The 23,650-nt window shown below is 38.6% G+C and overlaps 1 protein-coding gene across 2 annotated transcripts; it reads right to left on the bottom strand.

Annotated features, from left to right (window-relative positions):
* Positions 1–424: 424 nt before the first annotated feature.
* On the bottom strand, positions 425–21,809 carry emsy (EMSY transcriptional repressor, BRCA2 interacting). 2 transcript variants are annotated; one of them, XM_046861186.1, is made up of 21 exons: positions 21,729–21,809; positions 19,251–19,318; positions 18,471–18,579; positions 18,257–18,356; positions 17,491–17,565; positions 17,164–17,339; positions 16,922–17,077; positions 15,411–15,667; positions 13,616–13,844; positions 13,220–13,429; positions 12,624–12,773; positions 12,007–12,180; positions 11,630–11,766; positions 11,362–11,538; positions 11,073–11,274; positions 8,981–9,145; positions 8,716–8,865; positions 7,595–7,722; positions 4,998–5,555; positions 3,447–3,782; positions 425–1,280 (listed from the first exon to the last, which is right to left on the bottom strand). In XM_046861186.1, exons 3-21 carry the CDS (start codon positions 18,574–18,576, stop codon positions 1,083–1,085), a joined length of 3,684 nt encoding a protein of 1,227 aa, XP_046717142.1. In that variant the 5' UTR covers positions 18,577–18,579; positions 19,251–19,318; positions 21,729–21,809; the 3' UTR covers positions 425–1,082. The 2 variants fall into 2 exon arrangements, with proteins under 2 accessions (XP_046717142.1, XP_046717143.1); XM_046861187.1 differs by having other exon boundaries at positions 13,220–13,426.
* Between the last annotated feature and the right edge of the window lie 1,841 nt (positions 21,810–23,650).

The raw sequence follows: 23,650 nt of genomic DNA, 5'->3' as shown, positions 1-23,650 counted from the left end.
CAAGGGCAATGGAGCAACGTAGAAACAGAAAGTGACATGCAGTGGGAAAGCAAATAAGGGTCTGAAAGGGGCTTTTAGTGACGCGCTCTGAATTTCCACAAAGGCCAGCTGCCGCCTCTTCATCAAACAGGTCCATAAATAATGCTTGTAAACTTTGAAAGCTTCCCAAACACCTATAACCATTACAGCCGCTGGAATCCACCCAGAAGCCCATCCTACTACTTTTTTTTTTTAACCTGATAACACGTAATACCTCACACACCTCCAATCCAGCCCTGATTAAACAACACAATGCAATCAGCTGATTAACAGGGAAATTGGTACTTTCCAGATTTAAATGCATGTCTAACAGGACTTCCTAACCTGCCCCTTAACTAGAGAAAGTCAAGCACATGCTACTGATAAGATAAGACCACAGTACAGGTTTTGGTGAGAAACCATAAATGAAAGTTTACTCTATTAAAATGATCGATTTTACATTAAAAGACAAAGCATGATTAGGTGAATAGGGAAAGGTTTTTGCTTTAGGGACCTGGAGAAAAAAATGTCAATTTACAAGTGCATCATGACAATAAGAATCTAACTGTAACAATATTTACACTCAGCGGCACAGTGCACGCACGCCTTTTAGAAAAAAATAAACGGCATGAAACAATTCAAGATTCTAGTCTTGACAATTCAACATAAACAACCTAAACCAAGAGCTCATGCTCTGTAAATCTACAGTATCATATCCAGCACGCATACACGATATGACAAGAATAAACACTTCTGCTCTTTCTGTCTTGCACAGCCTGGTAAAATAATGCAGGATATTAAGTAAACAAAACGAAAACTTTTTAAACTCCTGGAAATAGTAATGCCACTACATGGCTGAATACTGTCCTATTAAAAAAAAAAAAAAGTGTTGAGAAGAAATAATTGTGAAAACTCTTTTCTGAAAACTGTACGATGGAGAAGAGTTCTAGTTAGGAATCGTTTTTCAAAAAATCTCCTTCAGGAAATGTCACAGAAAGCCACCAGTGAAGCCATGAGTCAATAGCATGAATGTGAATGCTGGCATCTTTCAAACAAGCCTTTGCTCATTGTGACTGATCAGCGCAGGTCTCCATTGGGCTGGGGGCTGCACCCTCATCATTACTGCTGTCCACTTCCTGGTCCATTGCGGCCTCATCATCCAGGCGCTGGCTGGTGTAGTCAGTGATCTCCAGGAAGCCACTTGGCTCCACCACGACATTTGATTGACTCGAGTCAGGCATGATGGAGTACTGCGGTATCACCTACAGGAGAGAGTGAGAAAGAGAGTTATATAATGTGTATAGAGGAATATAGAGAGGTAAACTAATAACTAATAATGTTATAATAGTAATTATGGCTTATTTATGACCACATATATTGGCAATAATATATAATAGATAGAAAAGCAATTCTTTGGTTATAATTTTTTATTACTTTATTATTAAAATAATCAGTACATATTTATAATAATAGTACATATTTAATAAAGGAGAAAGTCCAAAATAGGGGGAAAAAGAAAAGAAAAGTAGTTCATCCTCAGTGGGGAAAATAGCACTACAAGATTATCTCCCCTAATAATGTCAGGTATTACCATTAGAGTGTGAGAGCAGAGGTGTAGGAGCTCAGACAGACGGGGCGAGGCCATGGCATGCTTTATAAGTGCAAAGTAGGAGTTTGATCTGCTGTAGAACAGGTAACACGTATCTTTTGCAGTAGCACAGAAATGAGTGCTGGGTGTTTGGTATGACAGAGAGCTTTATCATCCACATTTTGAACGCTATGAAGGTTGAAGCCGATCAGAGCTGAAAAAAGTGACGTTTATAAAGAACATATTATGAGGTGTGTGGCCAAAAAGGATACCTAGATTATAAACATTTATAGAAAGTGTATATCGCGATTAAATGAAATGAGAAGATCTGTACATTTGTCAGAACGCAGCTCTCGTCATCGGACTAGGTAATGAGGTATTTTGAGAATTCAGTGGAACAGAACCTACCTGTTTTCAAGCAATTGTACAAAAAAACTGGAACATTATCAACCTGCAAGAGCATTCAAAAGATGGCACACTTCCTTTTACTCATCGTTGAGCAGATTAAACCACAAAATGACTCATTTTATTTTGGGGAAAAGGTTATGAAGATATCATAAACATGACTGTGAATGTTGTAGGTGCCGGATAAGAAAGCTATATCCAGCGAGCTCCTGTAGCTCATTGCATGAAAAATGTCGGTGAAATTAATTTGCGCAGAGTGAAAGGCCTTATTTAATCTTGTAAAGATTTACATTTGAAGAAAAAAAAAGAAAACCTGCATTGTGTATACTCTATTTTCAGAAAGGGTATGTCTTCTTTTTGAATTTTAGTTTAATGTTTTTTTTTTTTTTTTTTTTACAAATGAACAAAGGAGAATCATAAACTAATTTTTTTGCCATTATCTTATTCAACATTTAAAACAATAGACTACCAAACATAGACACAGGACACTTCATCAATACAGTGCACTATAGTTACATTTAGAGCACCATTCTGATCTACTAATTGTAATACTGTCAGTTTTTGACATAACACCATGCAATAGTCTTTAGTCTTTTGTATAGGAGTACTTTTGCTTACAAATAGAACTTAATAAAAGAGAATGCATCCCAGGCAATAGATGATTGTAGAGGTCGACCAATTAATCGGTTTTGCCGATTAATCGGCACAGATTGATGATTGCTGGAAGTATCTGCAGAAATCAATACCGCTAGTTTTTCCACCTCCCAGTCCATTTTCATTACGAGAGTAGCTTCTAGAGGCAAGTCACCGGTGTCACGTTCTGTTTGTTTTTACACTCTCCGTGCAGACTGCATGGAAAGCGGAAACACTATAATTCTAATTTATAATTTACTAATTACATAATTATATTTAAATGTAATAAATTATATTTATTTCATTTAGCACATATTCATGATTCAGTACTTTTTTTTTTTGTTATAAAGTTTAGTACTTTTACATGGAATGTTTGTATCCATTTTACTCAGTTATCAGCAAGTACGATTCAACCTAGCTATTGGTAGTAAAATCCACTATGGGTTGACCTCTAGACCAGGGGTACCCAATATGTCGTTCACGATCTACCGGTCGATCGCAAAGGTAGTGTGGGTAGATCGCATGACATAAAAAATAGCTATTTCTGCATTTTTATAGTAGGTAGATTATTTTGACTGTCATTTTATAAGTAGCTTGCATGCTGAAAAGGTGTGTCCGCCCCTGATCTAGACTAATGTACCGTAATAAGCAGTAAGCTTATGCGATTTCATTATGTCTGCATCACCCTTCCTTTCGCATGTAGAAATTTAACCTGAAATCCTCAGTATATGCTATAATTACCAAATGAGTGCTAAAGAAGATTAAAACTAAAACTCACACAGAGAAGCAAGTGGTTGCTTACCTGTATAACATTCAGGTCCTTGCTCTTCTGGATGCGTCCAAAGGTGGCGTGTGTATGTGAGTGTGTGTGTTTTGAGCTGCTGATGAGTGGCGAAGTTGAAGCGGCTTTGGTAAAGGTGCTGCAGTCACTGGATGAGTCCACCACCACGGCCTCTGTGCCAGGCTCGATCTCCGCCTCCATCATGGAGATCTTCAGGATATCAGAGACGCTGGGCTTCTCCGAGCTGGACTCGGCCTGCAGCTTTACCGCAGCCTCACCGCTGCTGCTAGACACAGGGGGAGCCCCAAATGTGATTTTGGTGACCGCTGCTCCTTGTGTTATGATTGGTTGCTGCACCTGTCACATAAAAAAATTTATAAAAATCAACATCCAGCAAGCAATTGTTCAGTCAAATCACCTTTCGGTTAAGTTTGTGTGTGTACCAGCAGTGCGCGAGTGGAGGGCGGAGGCGGATAAAACGAGCGGTAAGAAATACCTGCAGCTAATCAGTGCGCTCTGTTTCAGTCTGCTGACGGTAATAAAGAGGAGAGAGACACCAACCACCGAGAGAGAAAGAGAGACACCAAGCAGAGAGACGAGCGGAAGGGTCACCGAACGGGGACAAATTGGGCGGCAGTGAAAGACGTGTCGGCCAGCGAGTGAACTCAGGTGGACGCAGTAAAAGGCGTGCCGGTCCGCAAGGAAACTCGGGTGGGCGCCAAAGAGAGAAAACGCGCCGATCCGCGAGTGAGACGGGAGGACGCCGAAGGAGTGCCTGACGATCCGGGGGTGACTGCCAGCGAATGTCGAGAACGAAAGGCGTCACGAACAGGGAGTGTCTGGGTAAGACCCTGGTGTAAGTACTGGAAAGGAAACCACCAGCTTGGTGAACTTTTGCCTGTCTATCGTTCTTCCAGGGCGGTATGAATAAATTTGTTCAGGGACAGGCAGTTTCTCTCTCTTTCTCTCTCTTTTCCCTTTCTCCTTCCCCACCCGCATGCCCGCCCACCCGCTCCTTGAAGTCTGGGAGCACTCTCCACCACCTTCTGTCTCTCATGCCGCCGGACGGTTCCCTGGCCTGAGTCGGGCGTTGGGGGTATATACCAGCGGCGCACGAGTGGTGGATGGGGCCGGACAAAACAAGCGGTAAGAAACACCTGCAGCTGATGAGACTAATCAGTGCGCTCTGTTTCAGTCCGGCGACGCCAATAACGAGGAGACAGACGCCAACCGCGGAGAGAGAGACACCAAACAGAGAAATGAGCAGAAGGGTCACCAAATGAAGACCAAGCGCGGGTGGGCGCCAGTAAAATGCAAAGTAGTGTGTGCCGATCCGGGAGGGACTGCCAGCGAACGTCGAGAAGGAAAGGCGCCCCAAACCGCGAGTGTGTGGGTGAGCCATGGTGTGAGTACTGGAAAGAAAGTCGCCGAAGTGAAAACAAAAGTGAATAAAGAAAGCTCTGCTTGGTGAACTATTGCCTGTCTATCTTTTTTCCAGTGCGATACCAGTGAATTGGTTAGTGTGATTTCTTTCATTCCATATTTTGTGTATGTATATGTGTGCATTCCAACCTGGCTGCTGCTGCTAGCAGCTTTATCAGAAGTCACAGGATGGTGGGCCTGCAGTGGTGGAGGCTGGGAGAGCTGCGTGTGTGTGTTGGGTCGGTTGTGTGAGGTCGGTGCCTGCTGTAGTCGGGGCAGCTGTGGAGTGTGAATTGGTTTAGTGGGGGGAGTGTGTTGGGCTCCAGATCCAGAGGGAGCAGAAAGAGAGGGAGCAGGTGAGATGGTGGGTTTATCCACCCGTACAGTCACTGAAGGCGCTGGAGGCCTGGCACTGGGGATGATTTTGGTGACCTCAGTCTGGCTGAGAGTAGACTTTGTGGGTGTGGATATGGACAGCACCACAGGCTTGCTAAGTGTGTGTGGGGGGGTGCGGTGCTGCTGGAGAGGGGGAGGCAGAGGGGTAGTAGGAGGAGGAGGAGGAGGAGGAGGAGGGGGAGGAGGAGGGGTAGTCTGGGTCGAGGGATTTACTGATCGGTAGAACAGTCCAGTTTGAGGGTCCAATGTGTCACATTCTAATTCTCCCTCCTCCACTATGGCCTGCTCCTCCATGGGCTTGCCAGGAGTTGCCTGCAACAAACACACACAGAACCATAGTATCTTATTAACAAAGCCTTCACAGTCTCTAAGGCTGGATTTCTTTCCTTTTGATGCCATTAAAACTGAATGGCATTCTGTAGTCACATCTGCTTGCACATTCATACTGGTTGCTTTTAAACCATTAATTAATTAAATGCAGGCAGAAATGTGTACCGTAATTTCCGGACTATAAAGCGCACCCATATATAAGCCGCACCCACTGAATTTTACAAATATTTTTATTTTTAACATAAATAAGCCGCGCCTGTCTATAAGCCTAAGTCTACACTAATGTACTTTACACAGGCTTTAATGAAAGACACGTTACACACGGTGTAACGGGTGAAATATGTTGCGCTTCCTTTAGGAGCATAGCGGTATTTTGGGAATAGCCTGGCACAGCATTTTTCCGCTATTACTCCGTGTGTTCAAGACGAGGAATATGTCCTTATTATTTTCTGATGCTCATTTCTAAGTTTCTTTGACTAACCCGTAACGCTGTTGCCAAGAATAATAAAAAAAGCACGAGTTTTGGAAACCTGTCTGTGCTTACAGGTAGTCGTCGACTTACGACCTATGCAACTTACAACCATTCGACTTTATGACCACAATCGCTAGCCGCGGCGTCCGACAGTCATACCAGCTTCCGGCATCATTTCACAGTACTGTTCATATAGCCTACTCTACCTACTAAGTCGACGACTACCTGTATATGATTTCTGTTGCAAATGCAGTTAGCGAGCTCTCCCATGACCCAGACTCAACGCGTTACAACGCCTTGTATCTAAACAGTAGCCTACCAAGAATGTCATTGTTCGCTGTCTTCCTCCTTCCTTTCACAACAATTTCTCTCGGGAGTTTATCTTTTGGCATCGTCGTGCGTTTAAAAAAACCTTTTTCTCCCGAAGCCGTGCAGCTCAGAACACAGGTGAGGTGCGTTTTTTCGTTTCCGTTCCGAAATTTAATTGGTGTAATGTAATGGGGTTCAGTTTTTTGGCTTAAAGTTTGTGAAACCGGGAAAAACCCAGGAAAAATTCATAAATAAGCCGCTACGTTGTTTAAGCCACGGGGTTCAAAACGTGGGGGGAAAAAGTAGCGACTTATAGTCCGAAAAATACGGTACTCTCTCTCTCTCGCTCATATATATATATATATATATATATATATATATATATATATATATATATATATATATATATATATATATAAATAAAAGCTTTACACACTCTTGGCATCCAGACAGTTAGTTTGTTCAGCTGAAATACTTTGCCATGCTTCTAGTAAAACGTGCCAACGGTGTTGTCTGTATTCCTTTCTGACCTTGCCATCCAGTTCATCCCAAAGTGGTTCAAAAGAATTTAGTTGCAGTGACTAGACAGGCCATTCCAATATAGATAACATTCTATCTGACTATTTGCTCTCTAAATAATGCTTACAGAGCCATATGCTTCGGGTCATTGTCTTGCTGTATGGTGAAGATGGCTCCAATTAACCACAGATTAGATGGAATTGCATTGGGTTGAAGTAGGGAATCGTAGCCACACATGCTACATACTATAACCTGTCACAAACTTGGTACTGTAGTGGACAAAATAACAGCTATTTTAGCCATTTTATCTATTTAAAGACATCAACAGTATTTATTTTTGGATTTCTTTTGTTTTCTACTGTACCCACTGTTTCAGCAGTTTTATTATTAGCTCACATTTCACTGAGTAATAATTTTACTTAAAAATACAAGCAGAAATGGTGGTAAAAAACAGGAAACCGTTAGATACATGAGAGCTTACCTACTTTACCTCCACTTTTAGCTGTTTTAGCTACATAAGCAAAAGTGATTGTGACTGGGAATAGTTTTTTTTTCATTCTGAGTAATAACAGTCCAGTGAATCAAAGATGAATATCCTTCCTATGTTCTCTTGATTTCTAAAGATACAATCAAGAGAATGTGTTCATTTGCGTTTCGGTTAGGATCAAAATTTAAAGGACATCAGTTTAGAATCAGACACTTTACAGTTTTAGTGTAATACCTGTACAGTGATTGAGCTGGTGCTGGTGGATGGAGCAGTGCTGGAGCTTTTCACTGTAGAAGACAGAGCTGATGACTGACTGCAGGATGTAGACACTTCACCTCCTCCTGCAACCTTCCCTGCTTTACCTGAACATATAAACATAAAACTTTTCTTATTTAGCAAACTCATACACAAACATAATATCAAGGAATCCCAATTTCAAAACAGCTTTTCTTAAACAGTTTCAAAATGAACCAAGATGTTAAGAGATTCCTCAAACAATAACTACATGCCTTGAAATTACTGAAACATTTGGATTCTGAAACATTTGAAAACTTTATTGGCGCAATGTGCGATTTTAAGAGGTTTTCTTTTTTCCTTTTTTCACCAAGCTGCTTGGCAATTTCCCCGTAGCTCTTTCCAGCCTTATGGAGGTGTACAATTTTGTCTCTAGTGTCTTTGGACAGCTCTTTGGTCTTGGCCATGCTAGTAGTTGGATTCTTACTGATTGTATGGGGTGGACAGGTGTCTTTATGCAGCTCAAACAGGTGCATCTAATTTAGGATAATAAATGTAGTGGAGGTGGACATTTTAAAGGCAGACTAACAGGTCTTTGAGGGTCAGAATTCTAGCTGATAGATAGGTGTTCAAATACGTATTTGTAGCTGTATCATACAAATAAATAGTTTAAAAATCATATATTGTGATTTCCGAGGTTTTTTTTTTAGATTATGTCTCTCACAGTGGACATGCACCTATGTCAACTATGACAATTTCAGACCCCATGATTTCTAAGTGGGAGAACTTGCAAAATAGCAGGGTGTTCAAATACTTATTTTCCTCACTGTATATATATATATATATATATATATATATATATATATATATATATATATATATATATATATATAAATTAATTATATTTATTTATTTAATTGTTTACAAAAAAGCCAATCACTTGGTTTATTATATTTTGTATAAATGAAATGCTCTTAGTTTTTGCTTTTTTTATTTGAATTTTTTTTTTTTTTTTTTTTTTACCATAGTCTAAAGTCCATACTTGAACAAAAAAAAGAATAAACACTCATGATTTGCAAATGAGCCTATTAGTAAACAGGGCTTTTTTTTTTTTTTGATACCTGTGGCATCTGCTTGGGTCTCAGGCTCGCCTGCAGCCTGTCCTGAGGGTTCAGGCGACTGCCTTCTCTCTGTGGGCATCTGTATTGGCACAGCCATCTGGCTCAAATCAATGGTGTGTTGCCGAGGCTTGGCCTCTGCCTTTTCCTTCGCTGAGATAAAAAAGAGCAAAACACAGCTGCATGTTCATTTCAGCAGCAGATAAAGTAATCAGTTACTTAAAGAAGGGTAACAGGTGATGTAGTCTTCACCCATATCCATGTGCACCTGTGGTCTGCTGAAGTTCCAGCAGGGCCTTAATGGTAGACGTAGCAGACTGAGCTTCTCCACTCATGTCCTGATAAATGATAGTGGGACTCGCTTCCACTGAGACTCCTTGTTCTGTCCAGTCCTGGCCCCTGGAGCTGATGACATGGACGACCGACTGGGTGTCTGCAGGAATGCGGAAAAGCCAAGCTTAGTAAATAAAGTTTTTTTTCTACAAAATCTACAGGTTAATTTAAAGTATCAATACTATTTTCACACTTTCAAATCTGTTATAATAAACTTGGTTTGTTGTATAACCATGTCCTGTTTCTAGTCCAAAAATGTTGCACACATGGAAATCTCTCATATCATCTATTATAATCCATGGGATTTCCCACAGAAAACCCAATGAACACTACAGTAACAGACAGTTGATGATCTGCACACATCCAGTAATACACAAGCAGTTATTTATTAAGCATTATTATTGTGTTTACCAGTTGGAAATTTGCCTAGAATTGGACTTGTGAACAAACTGTCCCATCGTCAACTTTAGGAGGAAGCATTTTGTCACAGGTTTTGACTTGCAAACTTTTGCTGATTAAAAAAAAAAAAAAACTCTTGATAAAATCAATTTTCATAACCATAGGCTATTTAAACACTGAAAAGAAGCACTTTCTGTGAACATCTCAGAAAGCTCATGCATAGACTGAATGATACAAAGTGTCATTCAAACCACAAAACAAGCTTTTTGCTTGTGTACAAAACGAGCAAGTTTGGAATCAAAAGGGGAGTGGAAACAAGAAAACCCAAGTGTTAACCAGTGTTAAATCTTGTGGTATATCATTCAGGCTTTAGGCCCAACTTGTGGTTAGTGGTTCAGGGGCTCTTGTGGAATCATGAATGTGCTAAATGTCTGGCCATATTCACTATATAGGCAAAATGTTGTGAACCATAATGTGCTGTGTGAACATCCCATTTCATATTTAGTCCACATCTACTATTCTAATAGCCTCCACTCTTCTGGGAAGATGTTCCACTAGATTTTAAGGTGTGCTTGTTAAGATGTGTGCTCATTTGGCCACAAGGGCATTAGTAAAGTCAGGTACTGATGTAGGAGGGATGTGAGGAGGCCTGGGTTGCAGTCAGCATTCCGATTCATCCCAGTGGTGTACATCAGGGTTGAGGTCAGTGCTCTATAGAAGGCCATTCAAGCTCTTTCATTTAAATCAATGTAGACCATATCTTTATGGAGCTGGATTTGTGTCATGCTGGAACAGGTTTCTCTCCTAGTTTCTAGTAAATAAATGAAAATTGTAATGCTAACGAATCCAAAGACATCCTATACAATTGTGTGTCCCAAGTCTATGCTATATATATACACAGGTAGTCCTCTACCTACGATGGAGAAACATTATAACGACCGAGTCGAAGATGGTACTATGACTGTGACAGTCTTTCCTGCTTCATGCTGATTTATAATTGTTATTTTCTGATCTAAACTGATGGCTTTCATTTTATTTTTTTTCCACTACAAGCAGGAGACATACTTGGCGCTTGGAGGACATGCTTTTATCATTAAAATTGCTGTTACAAACAGTTTGAAACAATAAAAAAAATACACACTGAGACAACTTTACTCCATCGACCGCTAGCGAGAGTGGGGCATCTCACAGGGTGAGAGATACGTCCTCCCAGCTGCGCATCGAACATCGTACACTGGTGCTCGAAATTTTTTATATTTTTTCAATTTTGTCGTATCGCTCTCGTCATCGTAAGAGCAAAACATCTTCCATGTCGAACCCTAACTCGAGGACCATCTGTGTGTGTGTATATATTTTATATATATATATATATATATATATAAAATATATCTCTTTTACTAATGTCATGTGCACTATGTTTGATCAAACTGAATTATTGAATGTGGTATTCTTAAATATTCTACGCAGAACAACATTATACGTGTTACTATATTCCTTAAATTATTTGCAGGACTAATACACAAGCTGCTGTTTTGAAAGAAAAAAAAGGACTTTGTTTAAATATATACTATGGAATTTTAGAATAACTAAAGGCAAAAGAATGCGGCTTGCTCACTGCAATCTCTCACCATGAGTATTGTCTGAAGAAGTTGGACTGCTCTCCAAGTAGGATGAAGACTCATCCTTGAGCGCCCCCTCCTGACTAGAACTTGGTATTACGGCTGCTTCAGGACCTCGGTTCACCTGCTGCAGCGTTTCGCTCACCAGCTGCCTTGCCTGCTCGCTCACTACCGTCGCCTGGAACGCCATTGGCTTTGGCTTTATCAGCACCTGCAAGGAATTCGAGGTGATATTTAGTTTGTGTGCAATAAATCAAGCATTTTCCAAAAAGATCGAATAGATAACGCTACAGCAGACCTGTGTCTTGCCCTGCTGCCCGTAGACAATCTTGGTTGGGATGAGCTTGGTGGTGGTAGTTGGCTGCACAGCTGAGCCCAGACTCTTCGGCTGCGTTACAATCATCTTCGTGATGGGCCGAGATGCTGTGATGATGGCAGGCTTTGCTCCCGGCACAGCCTGCAGAGCTTTCTCCCCCTGGGGAACATGTACACACACTTATTTGTCTTTAACTCTTAAAAAAAATAAAAAATAAATCGGAGTTAAAAGATTATTATAATTATCCTACCCCTGCGTTTAACAATGTGGTGACCACATTCTTCCCCGGTAAGCCCTGGATGGTGGTTCCTTTGCCAGTGGTTTTTTGCACCACGATGACATTGGGTTTGGAGGTCATGGGAATGGTGGTGATCTTGGTTGTGGTGCCTGTCATTAAGAGGACAGAAAGGAAGTCATAACATGCACTACAGAGACAAGTGTTTAAATTTTTCAGATTTCTGCCTCACACACAATGCACAAACTAGCCCTCATGTAACATATTTTTCACATTATTATGTCAGACAACTAAACAAGGATGATAACTCTCCCAATAACTATGCGCTCAGTGCACTAAGGCTCATCCAACATAAATTCAAACCCTGTGCTTCTTTTCGCTCATCAAATTACCGGACACTATGTTGGAGCTGATGATCTTTCCTCCCAGTGTTGCAAGAGACTTGGGGACCACTGTTATAATGCTGCCACTGGTGGTTTTGACGTATGTAGTCCCAGCAGGTGACGTTGCCATCCGAGCTCCGATGGATGGAGCTACAGAGGGCCGTGTGTACGTAGTCTGGGTTCCTGCACACACATTATACGCACTCTATATGTTTACTTTTACATGTTGTGCACATTTTATAATTCTTTCCAGAAACTCAGCAGGAAAACATCAGGTTATATGCACATTAGCTAACATTAGGTTTAATACACATGTTCCACCTCTATGCAGTAAGCCTTTATTTATTTATTTATTTTTTAAAGGCATTTCCTTTCAGGTTATGTCCAAACTTAAAATTCCCATAAAAACAGATGGGAATTCTCACTGCTGCTTATTCTCAGAGGAATATCTGCAGATGAGATATATATATATATATATATATGAGAGAGAGAGAGAGAGAGAGAGAGAGATAGAGAGAGAAAGAGAGCGAGAGAGACATCAACACTGTGTATTACACTGTTTATTTACAGTCGTTTAACCAGAACCTAAGCACTTTTTTTATTTGGAGTTAATGTTTAAGAGGTACCAGTAGGAGTGGAGACCAGTTTTGTGGTCATGATGGCTCCATTGCTGCTCACCACCATGATGGGACCAGAGCTGCTACTCGGCATTGCAGCACTCGTGGGCTTCGGCAAAATCTTACTAGGCTGCATCTGCTGGGTGATGATCTTTACACCTACACACACAAAAACGTTGTACCTTTTTTCCATCTAGCTATTTTGATAAAAGGAAATTATTCAAACGTCTAAAAAGCACTAGGCACCATATCATAGAACAAGGGATAGAACAGATCCAGATGGTTTCAAAAAGGACTCCAATTAAATATTATACTAATTTCTACTAATAATAAATAATATTAGTGCTAATACATACTGTTCAGGAATATAACATCTTACACATACATTAAGAAAATAAAAATCAATGTATTTCCACCATGTCTCTGCAATTCTGCTCACCAAATGTTACTGCAAATCTTTTTTGGGGAAGAAAACATGATATTCTCTCATGTTTTCTCTCATTCAAACTACAACTTATAACAAGGACACGGTCTTTGACAATCTAATGGATTAAGATTTGGAACCTAAAATGAAATCCAGATAAAGACAGAGTAAGGGTTCTGACCTGACTCTTGTTTGATCTGTATGGTGGGTTTGGATGAAGACACTACACTGGTGGTTTGAGGTGAGGAGGAAAGAGGAGACGCAGTCAGGCCTTTGGGTGAAACTGACTGCTGTGGCTTTTGGAACTGGAGGATCTGAGATGGAGAGCCAACCAGAGCTTTGGGGGAGGGCATTCTCGCTGTGGCCACTTTTACTGCTGCTGTAGACGCTGCTGAACAGAGAGTGAGAGTGAGAGAGAGAGTGAGAGAGAGAGAGAAAGAGAAAGAGAGAGAGAGAGAGAGAGAGAGAGAGAGAGAGAGAGAGAGAGAGAGAGAGAAAAAGAGAGAGAAAAACTTTTTAGTGAACCATAAACAATTAAAATACATAAAAAATAAATCAGCCTAATTATTTTACTTACTTTGAGCCACGGTGGACATGACCACTGCAGGAGTGGAGGACACCACAGTTGTCACGGCGACAGGGCTAGGGGCAGTGGTGTTGCCAGCCGAAATCACCATGGTCTGCTTCTGACCAGACGATGTGACTGCAGAGCTGGACACCAGCTTTGAGACAGCTGCATAGTTATGCGACTTGGAGAGGATGTTGGGAACAAAGCTGGAGCTGGCAGATGTTGTTACAATAATGACCTAAGGTGAAAAGACAAGATCATTTTAAGTTCAAAACAACAACATTCAGATTTTTTTCACACTCTTTTACAATTGCACATTTCTGTTTTGACATCTATATGATCTTGAATGTTAGTGTTTTTAGAAGCTTGATATTTCATGGGTATGTATACTAGAGGTTTGTACAGGCTAGCTGTCACTGTTGCCACTAATGACTAATCAGAGTGATAAAAAAAAAAAAACCAGTGAGAAAAATAAAATAATTCTAATTCAGCTCATTTAGAGCAACGCATACTTACTGACTCGACAACTCATTTTCACAATGCTACCGAGGCTGAAGTTGCACAAGCTAGTTCGACTACTGAGTCATTACCAGCTTGAAAACACCTCCCAGATGCTACTACAGACATTTCATCCTTTATCTAAGACAGGCTGATCATTTACCTACAAGGAGAACCTAGCTATCGGTAAAATCCACTATGGGTAGACCTCTAGTAATATGATAAACAGACTTATTTTTTGGAACATTTATACCACTGATTTGTTTTTGTCATTAACAGTGAAAAACACAAAATGGACCTGGAAATATGATTTGTAAATTGTAAACAGTTTGAAAGCGAACAAAAATGCTCAAAACACAATAACAAAAAAGCACATCAATCTGAGGTTCAATAAACAGCAATACATGGCAGCTTTTGATCAAGCTGCAGGCTGATGTGTTTAATTAGTTAGTTATACTAATCTGTTTTCAAATGACTAGAGTTAGCGAAACTAAAGTTAGCGCAGTAACACTGTGGCTACTCACTACATACTGAATATAGGATTTGTTTTGCACATGTATAAAAACGCTAAAGAATCTATCGCGCTAACGTTAGCACCAACCAGGAAGTGTGTTTCATGTCCAGATTCAAGAATTTCTCTTATAATGAGACAATTCTGACAATTCCTCATATCGAGGGAGTGAATGAAGGATGGAAGGAAGGAAGGAAGACAATTGTTAAAGTATGCTGAAATAAGTAGAACAGTTAAGTAGTTCATATCCTTAGAAAGTTAAATATTAAATGTAAAAACATGGGGTCTAACAATCGTAATCCATTTAATTACATTTTTCTATTTATTTAATGTTATTTAATCAATTTGTGCCAATTTAATAGATTACTCAATTTAATCAGTGTAAAGGGTTTTTGCATTAATTTGATTTATTTATATAAAATATTATGAAATATAATTTTATATATTATTTAACCAAGCAGGCATTTTATTTAAAGTTGTTTTAAAATGTAAACTGTTGATGTTCACAAATAGTAACAATAATAAAGTGCGCTAATAAAGAAAATGACGAGCAATTTTGTTTTGCATTTCTTCCACCTAACTGTACTGAAATTAAACCGAACCATGACTTACAAACGGAGGTATGTACCAAACTGTGAATTTTTTGTAAATTTACACCCCTACTAGCTTACTAATTAGTGGTCAAATAATACAAATCACTAGTTGTGCAGCTCTTTTTATAAGAGTATGTGTTTGAAATGACAATAAAACTGATTTAACAGAGCTGAAGAAAAGCGTGTGTGAGTGTGTGCTGACCTTTTGGGCGGTGGTGTTAGTGGCCTGTGTGCTCGGCTTGGTAAAAGTGATTTTTACAGGAGACATGTGGGGCGGCAATGAGTTCGCGATGCTCTGCATCAGGTTGCTCATCTTTGGGCTGCACTGTGGCACTGTGATGCTTTTTGAGGTGGGTGGGGTCATTTTAGGCACCTCCTTTAGTAGAACAGGTGAAGAACCTGAGGAGTTTGTGCGTCGACGTTTGCGAGGCTTTTCATCCTCGTCAGAGCAACTTACGCCTGAAAGAGAGAGAACGACAATCGCAGTTTTCTTTCTTTATAGTCAATATGTTGATTATTACCTTGCAGTTAACAGAGAGAAATACTTATTAGATGTAAACTAGGTCAAAATGTCCCCATTAAATGTGAAACATTCTTTCTGCCAATTTATCAGCACCAATAGTAGATTGCTGGATCTATCAGCAAAAATCCATACTTATAGTTTTTCCGGGTTGCGTTTTACAGTACAAGAGCGGCCTCTAAAGGCGAATGACTACACTATTTTTGTTTATTTTATTACATTTTTTTATTATTCACTCTGAATGTAACTGTTTTTATTTATTTGAAGTGTTACTTTTTTCGGTTTGAATGCATGTCTTATTTATTAATAATATTTTCATATTTATTTCATTTAGTACATCTTCATGATTCAGTACTTAATTTTTTTTTTTAATAAAGTTCAAGCACGTTTCCACATGGAATGTTTATTTGTTTTTTGTTTTTAATCCAGTATCTACCGTAATTTCCGGACTATTAAGCCCACCCAAATATAAGCCACACCCACTGAATTTTACAAAGATTTAAGTCTATAAGTCTACATTGAAACGAATGAATTTTCCACAGGCTTTAACGACAGACAGTACCTGTTACACGGCTTGTATCTAAACAGTATCCTACCAAGAAAGTCATTGTTTCACAAGAGTTTTCTTTTGGCATCGTCGTGCGTTTAAAAATCACCATCGGTGAAGCTTTTCTCCCGATGCCATGCAGCTCAGAACACAGGTGAAGTGCGTTTTTTCCTGCCCCGTTGTTTTCAGCGTGACAAATGATTCGCATTTCCTGTTGACAGTCCGAGTGGGCGGCAGGTCAAACGTCAAAGGAACATCATCCATATTTATGATGTGGTGTGGCCCGATTCAGTGGGAGCGCATCTGATTTAATATAAAGAATTTCATTGGTTCACCTGAACCCGTTCGGCAATTTCATTAGTCTAATGTTTTTTGGCTTGAAGCTTGTGAAACCGGGAAAAACCCAGGAAAAATCCATAAATTAGCCACTTCGTTGTTTAAGCCACGGGGTTCAAAGCTTGGGGAAAAAAGAAGCGGCTTATAGTTCGGAAAATACGGTACTTTAAAAACTTTTGGTATCGGTAAAACAGGTCAACTCTAATTCTTTCTACTTTCATTCCATCTCTTACAGACAATCATCTTTACATTTCTCTTACATATGCATACACACAGATGGATATTTAAATCTGTGCGTTGAAGTACTTACTCTTCACATACACAGTGCTACCGCTGGGCAGCACTACCACGTTAGAGGCAGGACTCGTAGGCCGAGGTGACTTGACCGCAGCTGCTGCACTGCCACTGGGGGCGGATACACTGGGGGGCGTGGTTGTAGTGCTGGTGTACGAATAGCACACTACCACTGCAAAACAACACCACAACTATCACACATCACCGCATAAGCAAATCCATACAAGCTCGCACAATATTTCACCTGTTCTTATTTACCTTCTTTGTTGCCAGTCTCTGCCGGTAGAAGCAGAGAAGAGTTCTGATGTGCTGTTGCACTGGCTACGGCATTGGCAGTCACTGTAAAAGCTGTCTGAGGTACCAGCCTGGGCATCAGGGGAACCAGCCTACGCCCTTCAATAGACCACTCTGAGGAGCTGTTAGGCCCAGACATGCTGTTACCCAAAAAAAATGTTATTATTAAAAAATTTTGTTTAAGATAATAAATTTAAAGGCTATAAATAAACCAGATACTGTTTTGATTAAGCTTGTAGAGTTGGATTAAGGCACAAAGCTTTTATTAGCAGTGTTTCGAGGCTTTCTTACTGGTATGCGATAGTAGTGAGGCGCTCATCATTCACCGCACGCCGCACCTCTGCACGATGCCGCTCAGTTGAAATGCTGGTCAATAAAAAAAAAAAAAAGATTTGATTGACAAAAATTCGGCTTTTATAAAAGCAAATGGTACATTGTATTATATCTAGAATGAGATATTACAAGACACATATGATTATGATAAACAGATGACTTTTCAATATTGTTGAATAAAGAAATATGTCAAATGTTTCAGAGATTATTATTATGGGATACCAAGATATTCCATTATTTGTATTATTTATAATCTTAATAGTATATTTTCACCCTGTAGAGTTTTTACTTACAAAAAAGTTGGACAACCCCTAATTAAATAATTCTGTTTGTTTACACAGAAATATTATGCATAATGTTGACTTTGAATCATTTTTTACGTGAATTATCCAGGTTTATACATATTAATATATTCATACATGCAGAAGTGCACAAAAGTGATATTTTACCTCCTGTATGGCATTTTTGTCTGCATATGCTAGCTAAAAGCACATTGTAAAATTTCTCTTTACATTTACTCCATGGTAGAAAGATCAATTTTATCTCTTACTCTCAGTCTCCCAGTGAGATCATTTTATCTCTACAAACTCTTTTTTTTATGACCAGATGGTGTACATGGCAAACTATCTTTCATGGCAAACTCTCTGCCTTGATTAATGCACTTAAAAAAAAACCCCCGCATAAATCTTACAATATTCTAATCGAGAAAATCTGTAGAATCTACCTTAATACTTTGGTAAGCTCCCCAAGCAGGTCTTTCTTGTCCTTGGTAAGATCACCCTGAGCACGAAGCGCACTGATCACTCCGGCATATGCCTCCAGCTCTACACGCAAACCAGTTAAAAACACAGTTACACATGAACATTATGTTCAGAGGGTCTTCACACTTTCACAAAGTGTCAAAGTATGTCAGATAACATACAACAAAAGCATCTCACCAAGCTTTCGCAGGATTCTTTTACAGTCATCACGGCTGAGGTCGAGAAGTGTAGGCCACACCACCGGCATGGTGGCAGGCAGCTGAGGCTTCTCCTGCTGAATCATCCACTTTTGAAAAGAAAAAAAAAAAAACAGTCTTCCTTTGATAAGAAAATTTTTTAAGAATAAATGATTTTGCAGCTATACACTACACTGCCCAGGCAAAACATTATGACCACCTGCCTAATATTGTGTCACTGCCTTTTGCTGCCAAAACAGTTCTGACCTGTCTAGCATTAACAGGACCAGTCTGTTGGATCAGACCACACGGACCAGCCTTCGGCCACGTGCATCAATGAGCCTTGGCTGCCCATGACCCTGTCGCTGGTTCACCACTGTTCCTTCCTTGGACGACTTTTGACACCACTGCAGACTGAGAACATCCCACAAGAGCTGCAGTTTTGGAGATGCTCTGACCCAGACATCACAATTTGGCCCTTGAAAAACTCAAATTCAAACGCTTGCCCATTTTTCCTGCTTCCAACACATCAACTTTGAGAACAAAATGTACTTGCTGCCTAATAATAATAATAATCCCACCCACTAACAGGTGCCATGATTTACCGGTCATAATGTTACGCCTGATCAATGCATTTCATAAATAAAAACAATTTATCACATACTATCATTAAGTTGTTGCACATTAATATAATTGGATTTAAAAGGTATGAACAATAATTTTCAGACTTTATTTTTACTATAACAAGACAATAGAAACATTTACAGAAATAAACTGTTACCTTGGGGGGAGTGTGAACACGGTCAGGAACGTGCACGCTCGATTAGTGTTGATCTAGAAAACATGACCCTAAAAAAAAAAAAAAAAAAAAAAAAACTTTATTACATAATTAGAAATGTTTCGATTTAACTATCATTACAAAAATCAACACTCTAGGTCTTTGTCGCTAAATCTGATGGTTTATTTTTTTATTTTTTTCAGCTTTGTTGTAGCAAAGCTTAAATGACAATCCATATAAAATTTTCAGTCTCTTTATTAACATACAAACAGAAAAAAAAAAAAACACGATTTGAGAACAAAATGGCTTCTTCAGGCAAAAGTCAGTATATTGATTTATTTTTAAGAGACAGTTCTGAGGTTTTCTGAAGGAATCTTCAGGTATATGATTCCAGGTTTCTTATAGCACTTCCTTGAGGTTTTTTATTTAGGTGGTCTTTTATTTCTTTCTCTGTCCATGTAATCCCATACTGACACTATACTGACAATTCTGTGATCAATTCCATTTTGAACCGAATAATGTAATAAAAAAAGTTTGTCTTATTAGCAAGTTAAAATGAATTAAACTCATACATGTGTATGTGATACTCAAGCATGTCTTGTGCAAATCTGGTAGAACAGACCTTTTTCACAGCAGTGATTTTGACAAGAAATATTCGGGCTACCACAAGCATAAGCAATGAGGTTAATCAGGGTTCCTTCCCAATAAGTTTATAAGGAGGTAATGGGAATTCACACTAAATACCTTCCCATTCAAAAAGCTGTTTTTTCTTTTTTTTCAGATTTGATACTGTATACAAATTTCTCCCGCTTTCAACATGTAGAAGACACTGATGAGGACAATAAAACCATCAATCGGTCCTCATCACTGTTTGTTTTGATCTATTGACAGAGAATGTGCTAAACATTACAATAAACTGACTGACTGAGTTGGACATGTGATTCCAACCCAAAGTTACCAACCAATCACTGATCACTACTGATTCCTACAACCAATCAATGATCACCACTCTTTATCAAATGTTTGTAGAAACTGCAACTCGCTTCTTAGCTACAGCTAACAAGTAATACGTGTGCATTATTCCATCTATAGCTATTTCCTTTGTGGCTTTTATAGTCCATACTGCTGCATTTGTCCTCTGCATTGAGAGAAAATACAAATAAAAAGCACAGTGTAAACATATATATTCAATATATACAATATATATATATATATATATATATATATATATATATATATATATATATATATATATATATAGAGAGAGAGAGAGAGAGAGAGAGAGAGAGAGAGAGAGAGAGAGAGAAAATAAATGATATCTTAATTATATATAAATTAATATATCATTTATTATTTTCTATTTGTATAATAATTTATACAAATAGATTACATTATATATACACATTATATATATATATATATATATATATATATATATATATATATATATATATACACACATACACACACTATATATATATATATATATATATATATATATATATATATACACACACATACATACACACTGTAATTTTTATTTTAGAAAATAGAAAGGGGTCTTCGGGAAATCTTCCTTCTTCCTGTGTAATGGTTTGATATGCAAATGACCATGTCGATTCAACAAATATGCAAATGCGTCTGTCATTTGCCTTCTATCGACTTTCTGTATATACAATAGTCACTTTCCACATGAACACTGTTCATAAAAAGTGCAAAGTAAAGAACAGACACATCTGAACTTTTAGATGTTTTTTGCAGTTATGAGTGACTCCATTAGACACTTCTGCACCTAAGTCTTTATGTGTATTGGCTCTACATATATGTACATATTTACTATTTATCTGTCTGTATATCTGAATAGATTTGTACTAAAATAAGACAAATCCGGAGAATTGGTCTCTTTTTTTTTTTAGCAAATAATCTGCGGAAATGTCTACAAAATAAAACTCTTCTTGATGGAAAACAGTATAAGTGCGAGCTGGAAACCCTCTAAAATTTAATTACTACTAAAAACAACACTGTGTAAACAGTACAGTACAGTGTGGGGAAACGTCACGCTTAAATCCACTGTAATCAGTGAGCAAATACAACATTATTTTCACGACACACTGCTGCCATTAAATCATTAAAAATCAGTCCAACATGACAGACAGCTAGTTAATTCTCTACAGCACAATCCCACTCAAAGTGACACAAAACACCAGTGTGACCATGATCGCGCGATTTTTCCTTTTTGAGAAAATATAGGGGAAAAAACCACACGGAATCCCTCATCAGCACCAAGAGGATTTCCTCGCAGTTCTGTATCTGGGTTAGAGTGCTGGGACAGACAGAGCTCATAATCAGCACGAACCAGCTAACATTAGAACAAGATCAAAATAGCACATTTGGAAAAAATCCATCAATATACAAATATGAAAATTTTACAATTGCAAAATGCGACCGTGTTACCAAATATAGACAAAACCAAGCACCAACCTTTGCTAGACCCAGTCCCCAAAGTCCGCCATGTTTAATGTTTGATCGACGCCAAAACACAAGAGCCGCAGCTATAGGTGCCTACAAGAACGCCTTAATAAAATTATCTTTCTTAAAAATGTGCATCATAATTTCATCATGAAAGGCTTTTACTACAAATACAACATGTTCATGAAAAAATTTCTAAACACTTTGTAAAATTATTTTTTTACCTTATTATTTTAGGACCTTTCCCACCTTTACAGCAGGCACTTTTTTGTGTGTCCCAATGAGGGCCTCGTTAAAAATATATAAATAAATAAATTACCCGGAGAGAAAGCCGCAACTTTGCTTTACAAATTCAAATGTATAATAAATAGCTGTGTGCTTATATAATGCATTATTTAAACACTAATATAATTATTTGATTTCATAAGCGCATAATACTGTAGTACGCTCTCAGACATTATTCACGATTGTACGAAATAACAATAATCACAAACAAGTACAGTTAATAAGGTGCATTTTTTCCAATAACCTCCCGTAATTAACGCTTCAACATCAAGAACAGTTAAATATAATTATAGGAGGATGTTGTAATGGGATCTTGATGATGTAATTGTTCGGTACGTGACTTAGTCTTTCAAACAATCGCAGAACAGCGACCTCTGATGGGGAGATGGTGTTCTACAACGCCTTTTATGAAGATGATAAAACATTTGCATAACTGACCAAAGAACCAAGTAGGGAAGTGGGAGCTCAATGTATAATATGTTGAACTTTGGATCAGAAGGTTATGAGTTTATATTCCAGCACCACCAAGCTCCCACTGCTGGGTCCTTGAGCAAGGCCCCAAACCCTCAACTGCTCAATTGTATAAATGAAATACTGTAAGTCGCTAGATAAGGGTTAAACTTTTTTATGCTTATGGAGAAATATAAATTGTTTTGGTCTCGGACATAGTTAAAAATAAAGTGTTGTAGTGTAGAGGTATATTATGTTTTTGTATAGTATTGATGGTTTCTATAATTGCCACGTGATAGTGGTGATATCAAGAGGTGGATTAAGTCGGGTAAATTCCCACTGAAGGCTCAGGTACCAATTGCACGGCCATCCACTGGGTTTTAATATATTTTTTTATGAATATGTACAAAAATATTCCTAATACTCTATTCTCTTCATTTCATACCATTTTTTTGTGCAATGCTGCAAAAACCTTCATCCAATCAGCTTTATGATGTCACATTACGTGTTGTCAGGTTCTAAGTTATCTGCCATAAGGATCTTAGAAATTAGCACCACAAGAGCCTGGTAGCGTTGAATACATGAGAATTAAGCTGTTGCTTTCACCATTCAGATTGCGATCTGGACTCAATATGCCATCTAAAAGGCATCTGATAACGTTGCCATTTTCGTGTCCTTGGATAGTCAGAGAGCACACTACTCAGAACTCGCAAACCGCATCTGTAGCAAACTGCACAAGCTCACATACAATTATGTGGATTTAATAGTTGTTTTTTCATACCACAATGCCCGACAAAAAGGAATAAATTAATTTGTTTGCAGATTTACTTACAAAGACATTTATAAGATAGACTTTTCAAGAAAAGCTAGACATCATGAGAAGTTGAACAAAACAGAGCTTTTTCATTAACAATTAATACTTTTGCGTTTTCTTTCCTGTAGAATCTGCGCAAAAACACACAATTTGCCTTCATTTAAATCCCCGAAAAACCGTAAAACCAATGCACAAATGTACAAAAATGCACTGAAAATCTTAAGGTCATTTTATGAGGTTAATATTGATTGTTCTGCTAGAGATGATGTATGCAGGTGGAAAGGAGACTTGCTGAATTTTGTTCATTGGGTTTCTAGCTTTAGTAATGACATTCACACTGCATGAGATACCTGTCTATGATGCAGCACTTTTTTTATACTGCTTT

The sequence above is a fragment of the Silurus meridionalis genome, chromosome 11 (genome assembly GCF_014805685.1).
Source record: "Silurus meridionalis isolate SWU-2019-XX chromosome 11, ASM1480568v1, whole genome shotgun sequence".
Classification (NCBI taxonomy): domain Eukaryota; kingdom Metazoa; phylum Chordata; class Actinopteri; order Siluriformes; family Siluridae; genus Silurus; species Silurus meridionalis.
The sequence above is the reverse complement of the archived record's forward strand: the minus strand, read 5'-3'. Positions and strand labels throughout refer to the sequence as shown.

Bases quoted from the DNA above. Each gene is read 5' to 3' on its own strand.
- emsy (XM_046861186.1), bottom strand. From the start codon at position 18,576: ATGATTCAGCAGGAGAAGCCTCAGCTGCCTGCCACCATGCCGGTGGTG. The intron at 13,845-15,410 runs GTCAGCACACAC...TTTTCACCTTAG, and splicing joins CTAACACCACCGCCCAAAAG to GTCATTATTGTAACAACATC. The intron at 12,181-12,623 runs GTACCTCTTAAA...ATGTGTGTGCAG, and splicing joins ACTGGTCTCCACTCCTACTG to GAACCCAGACTACGTACACA.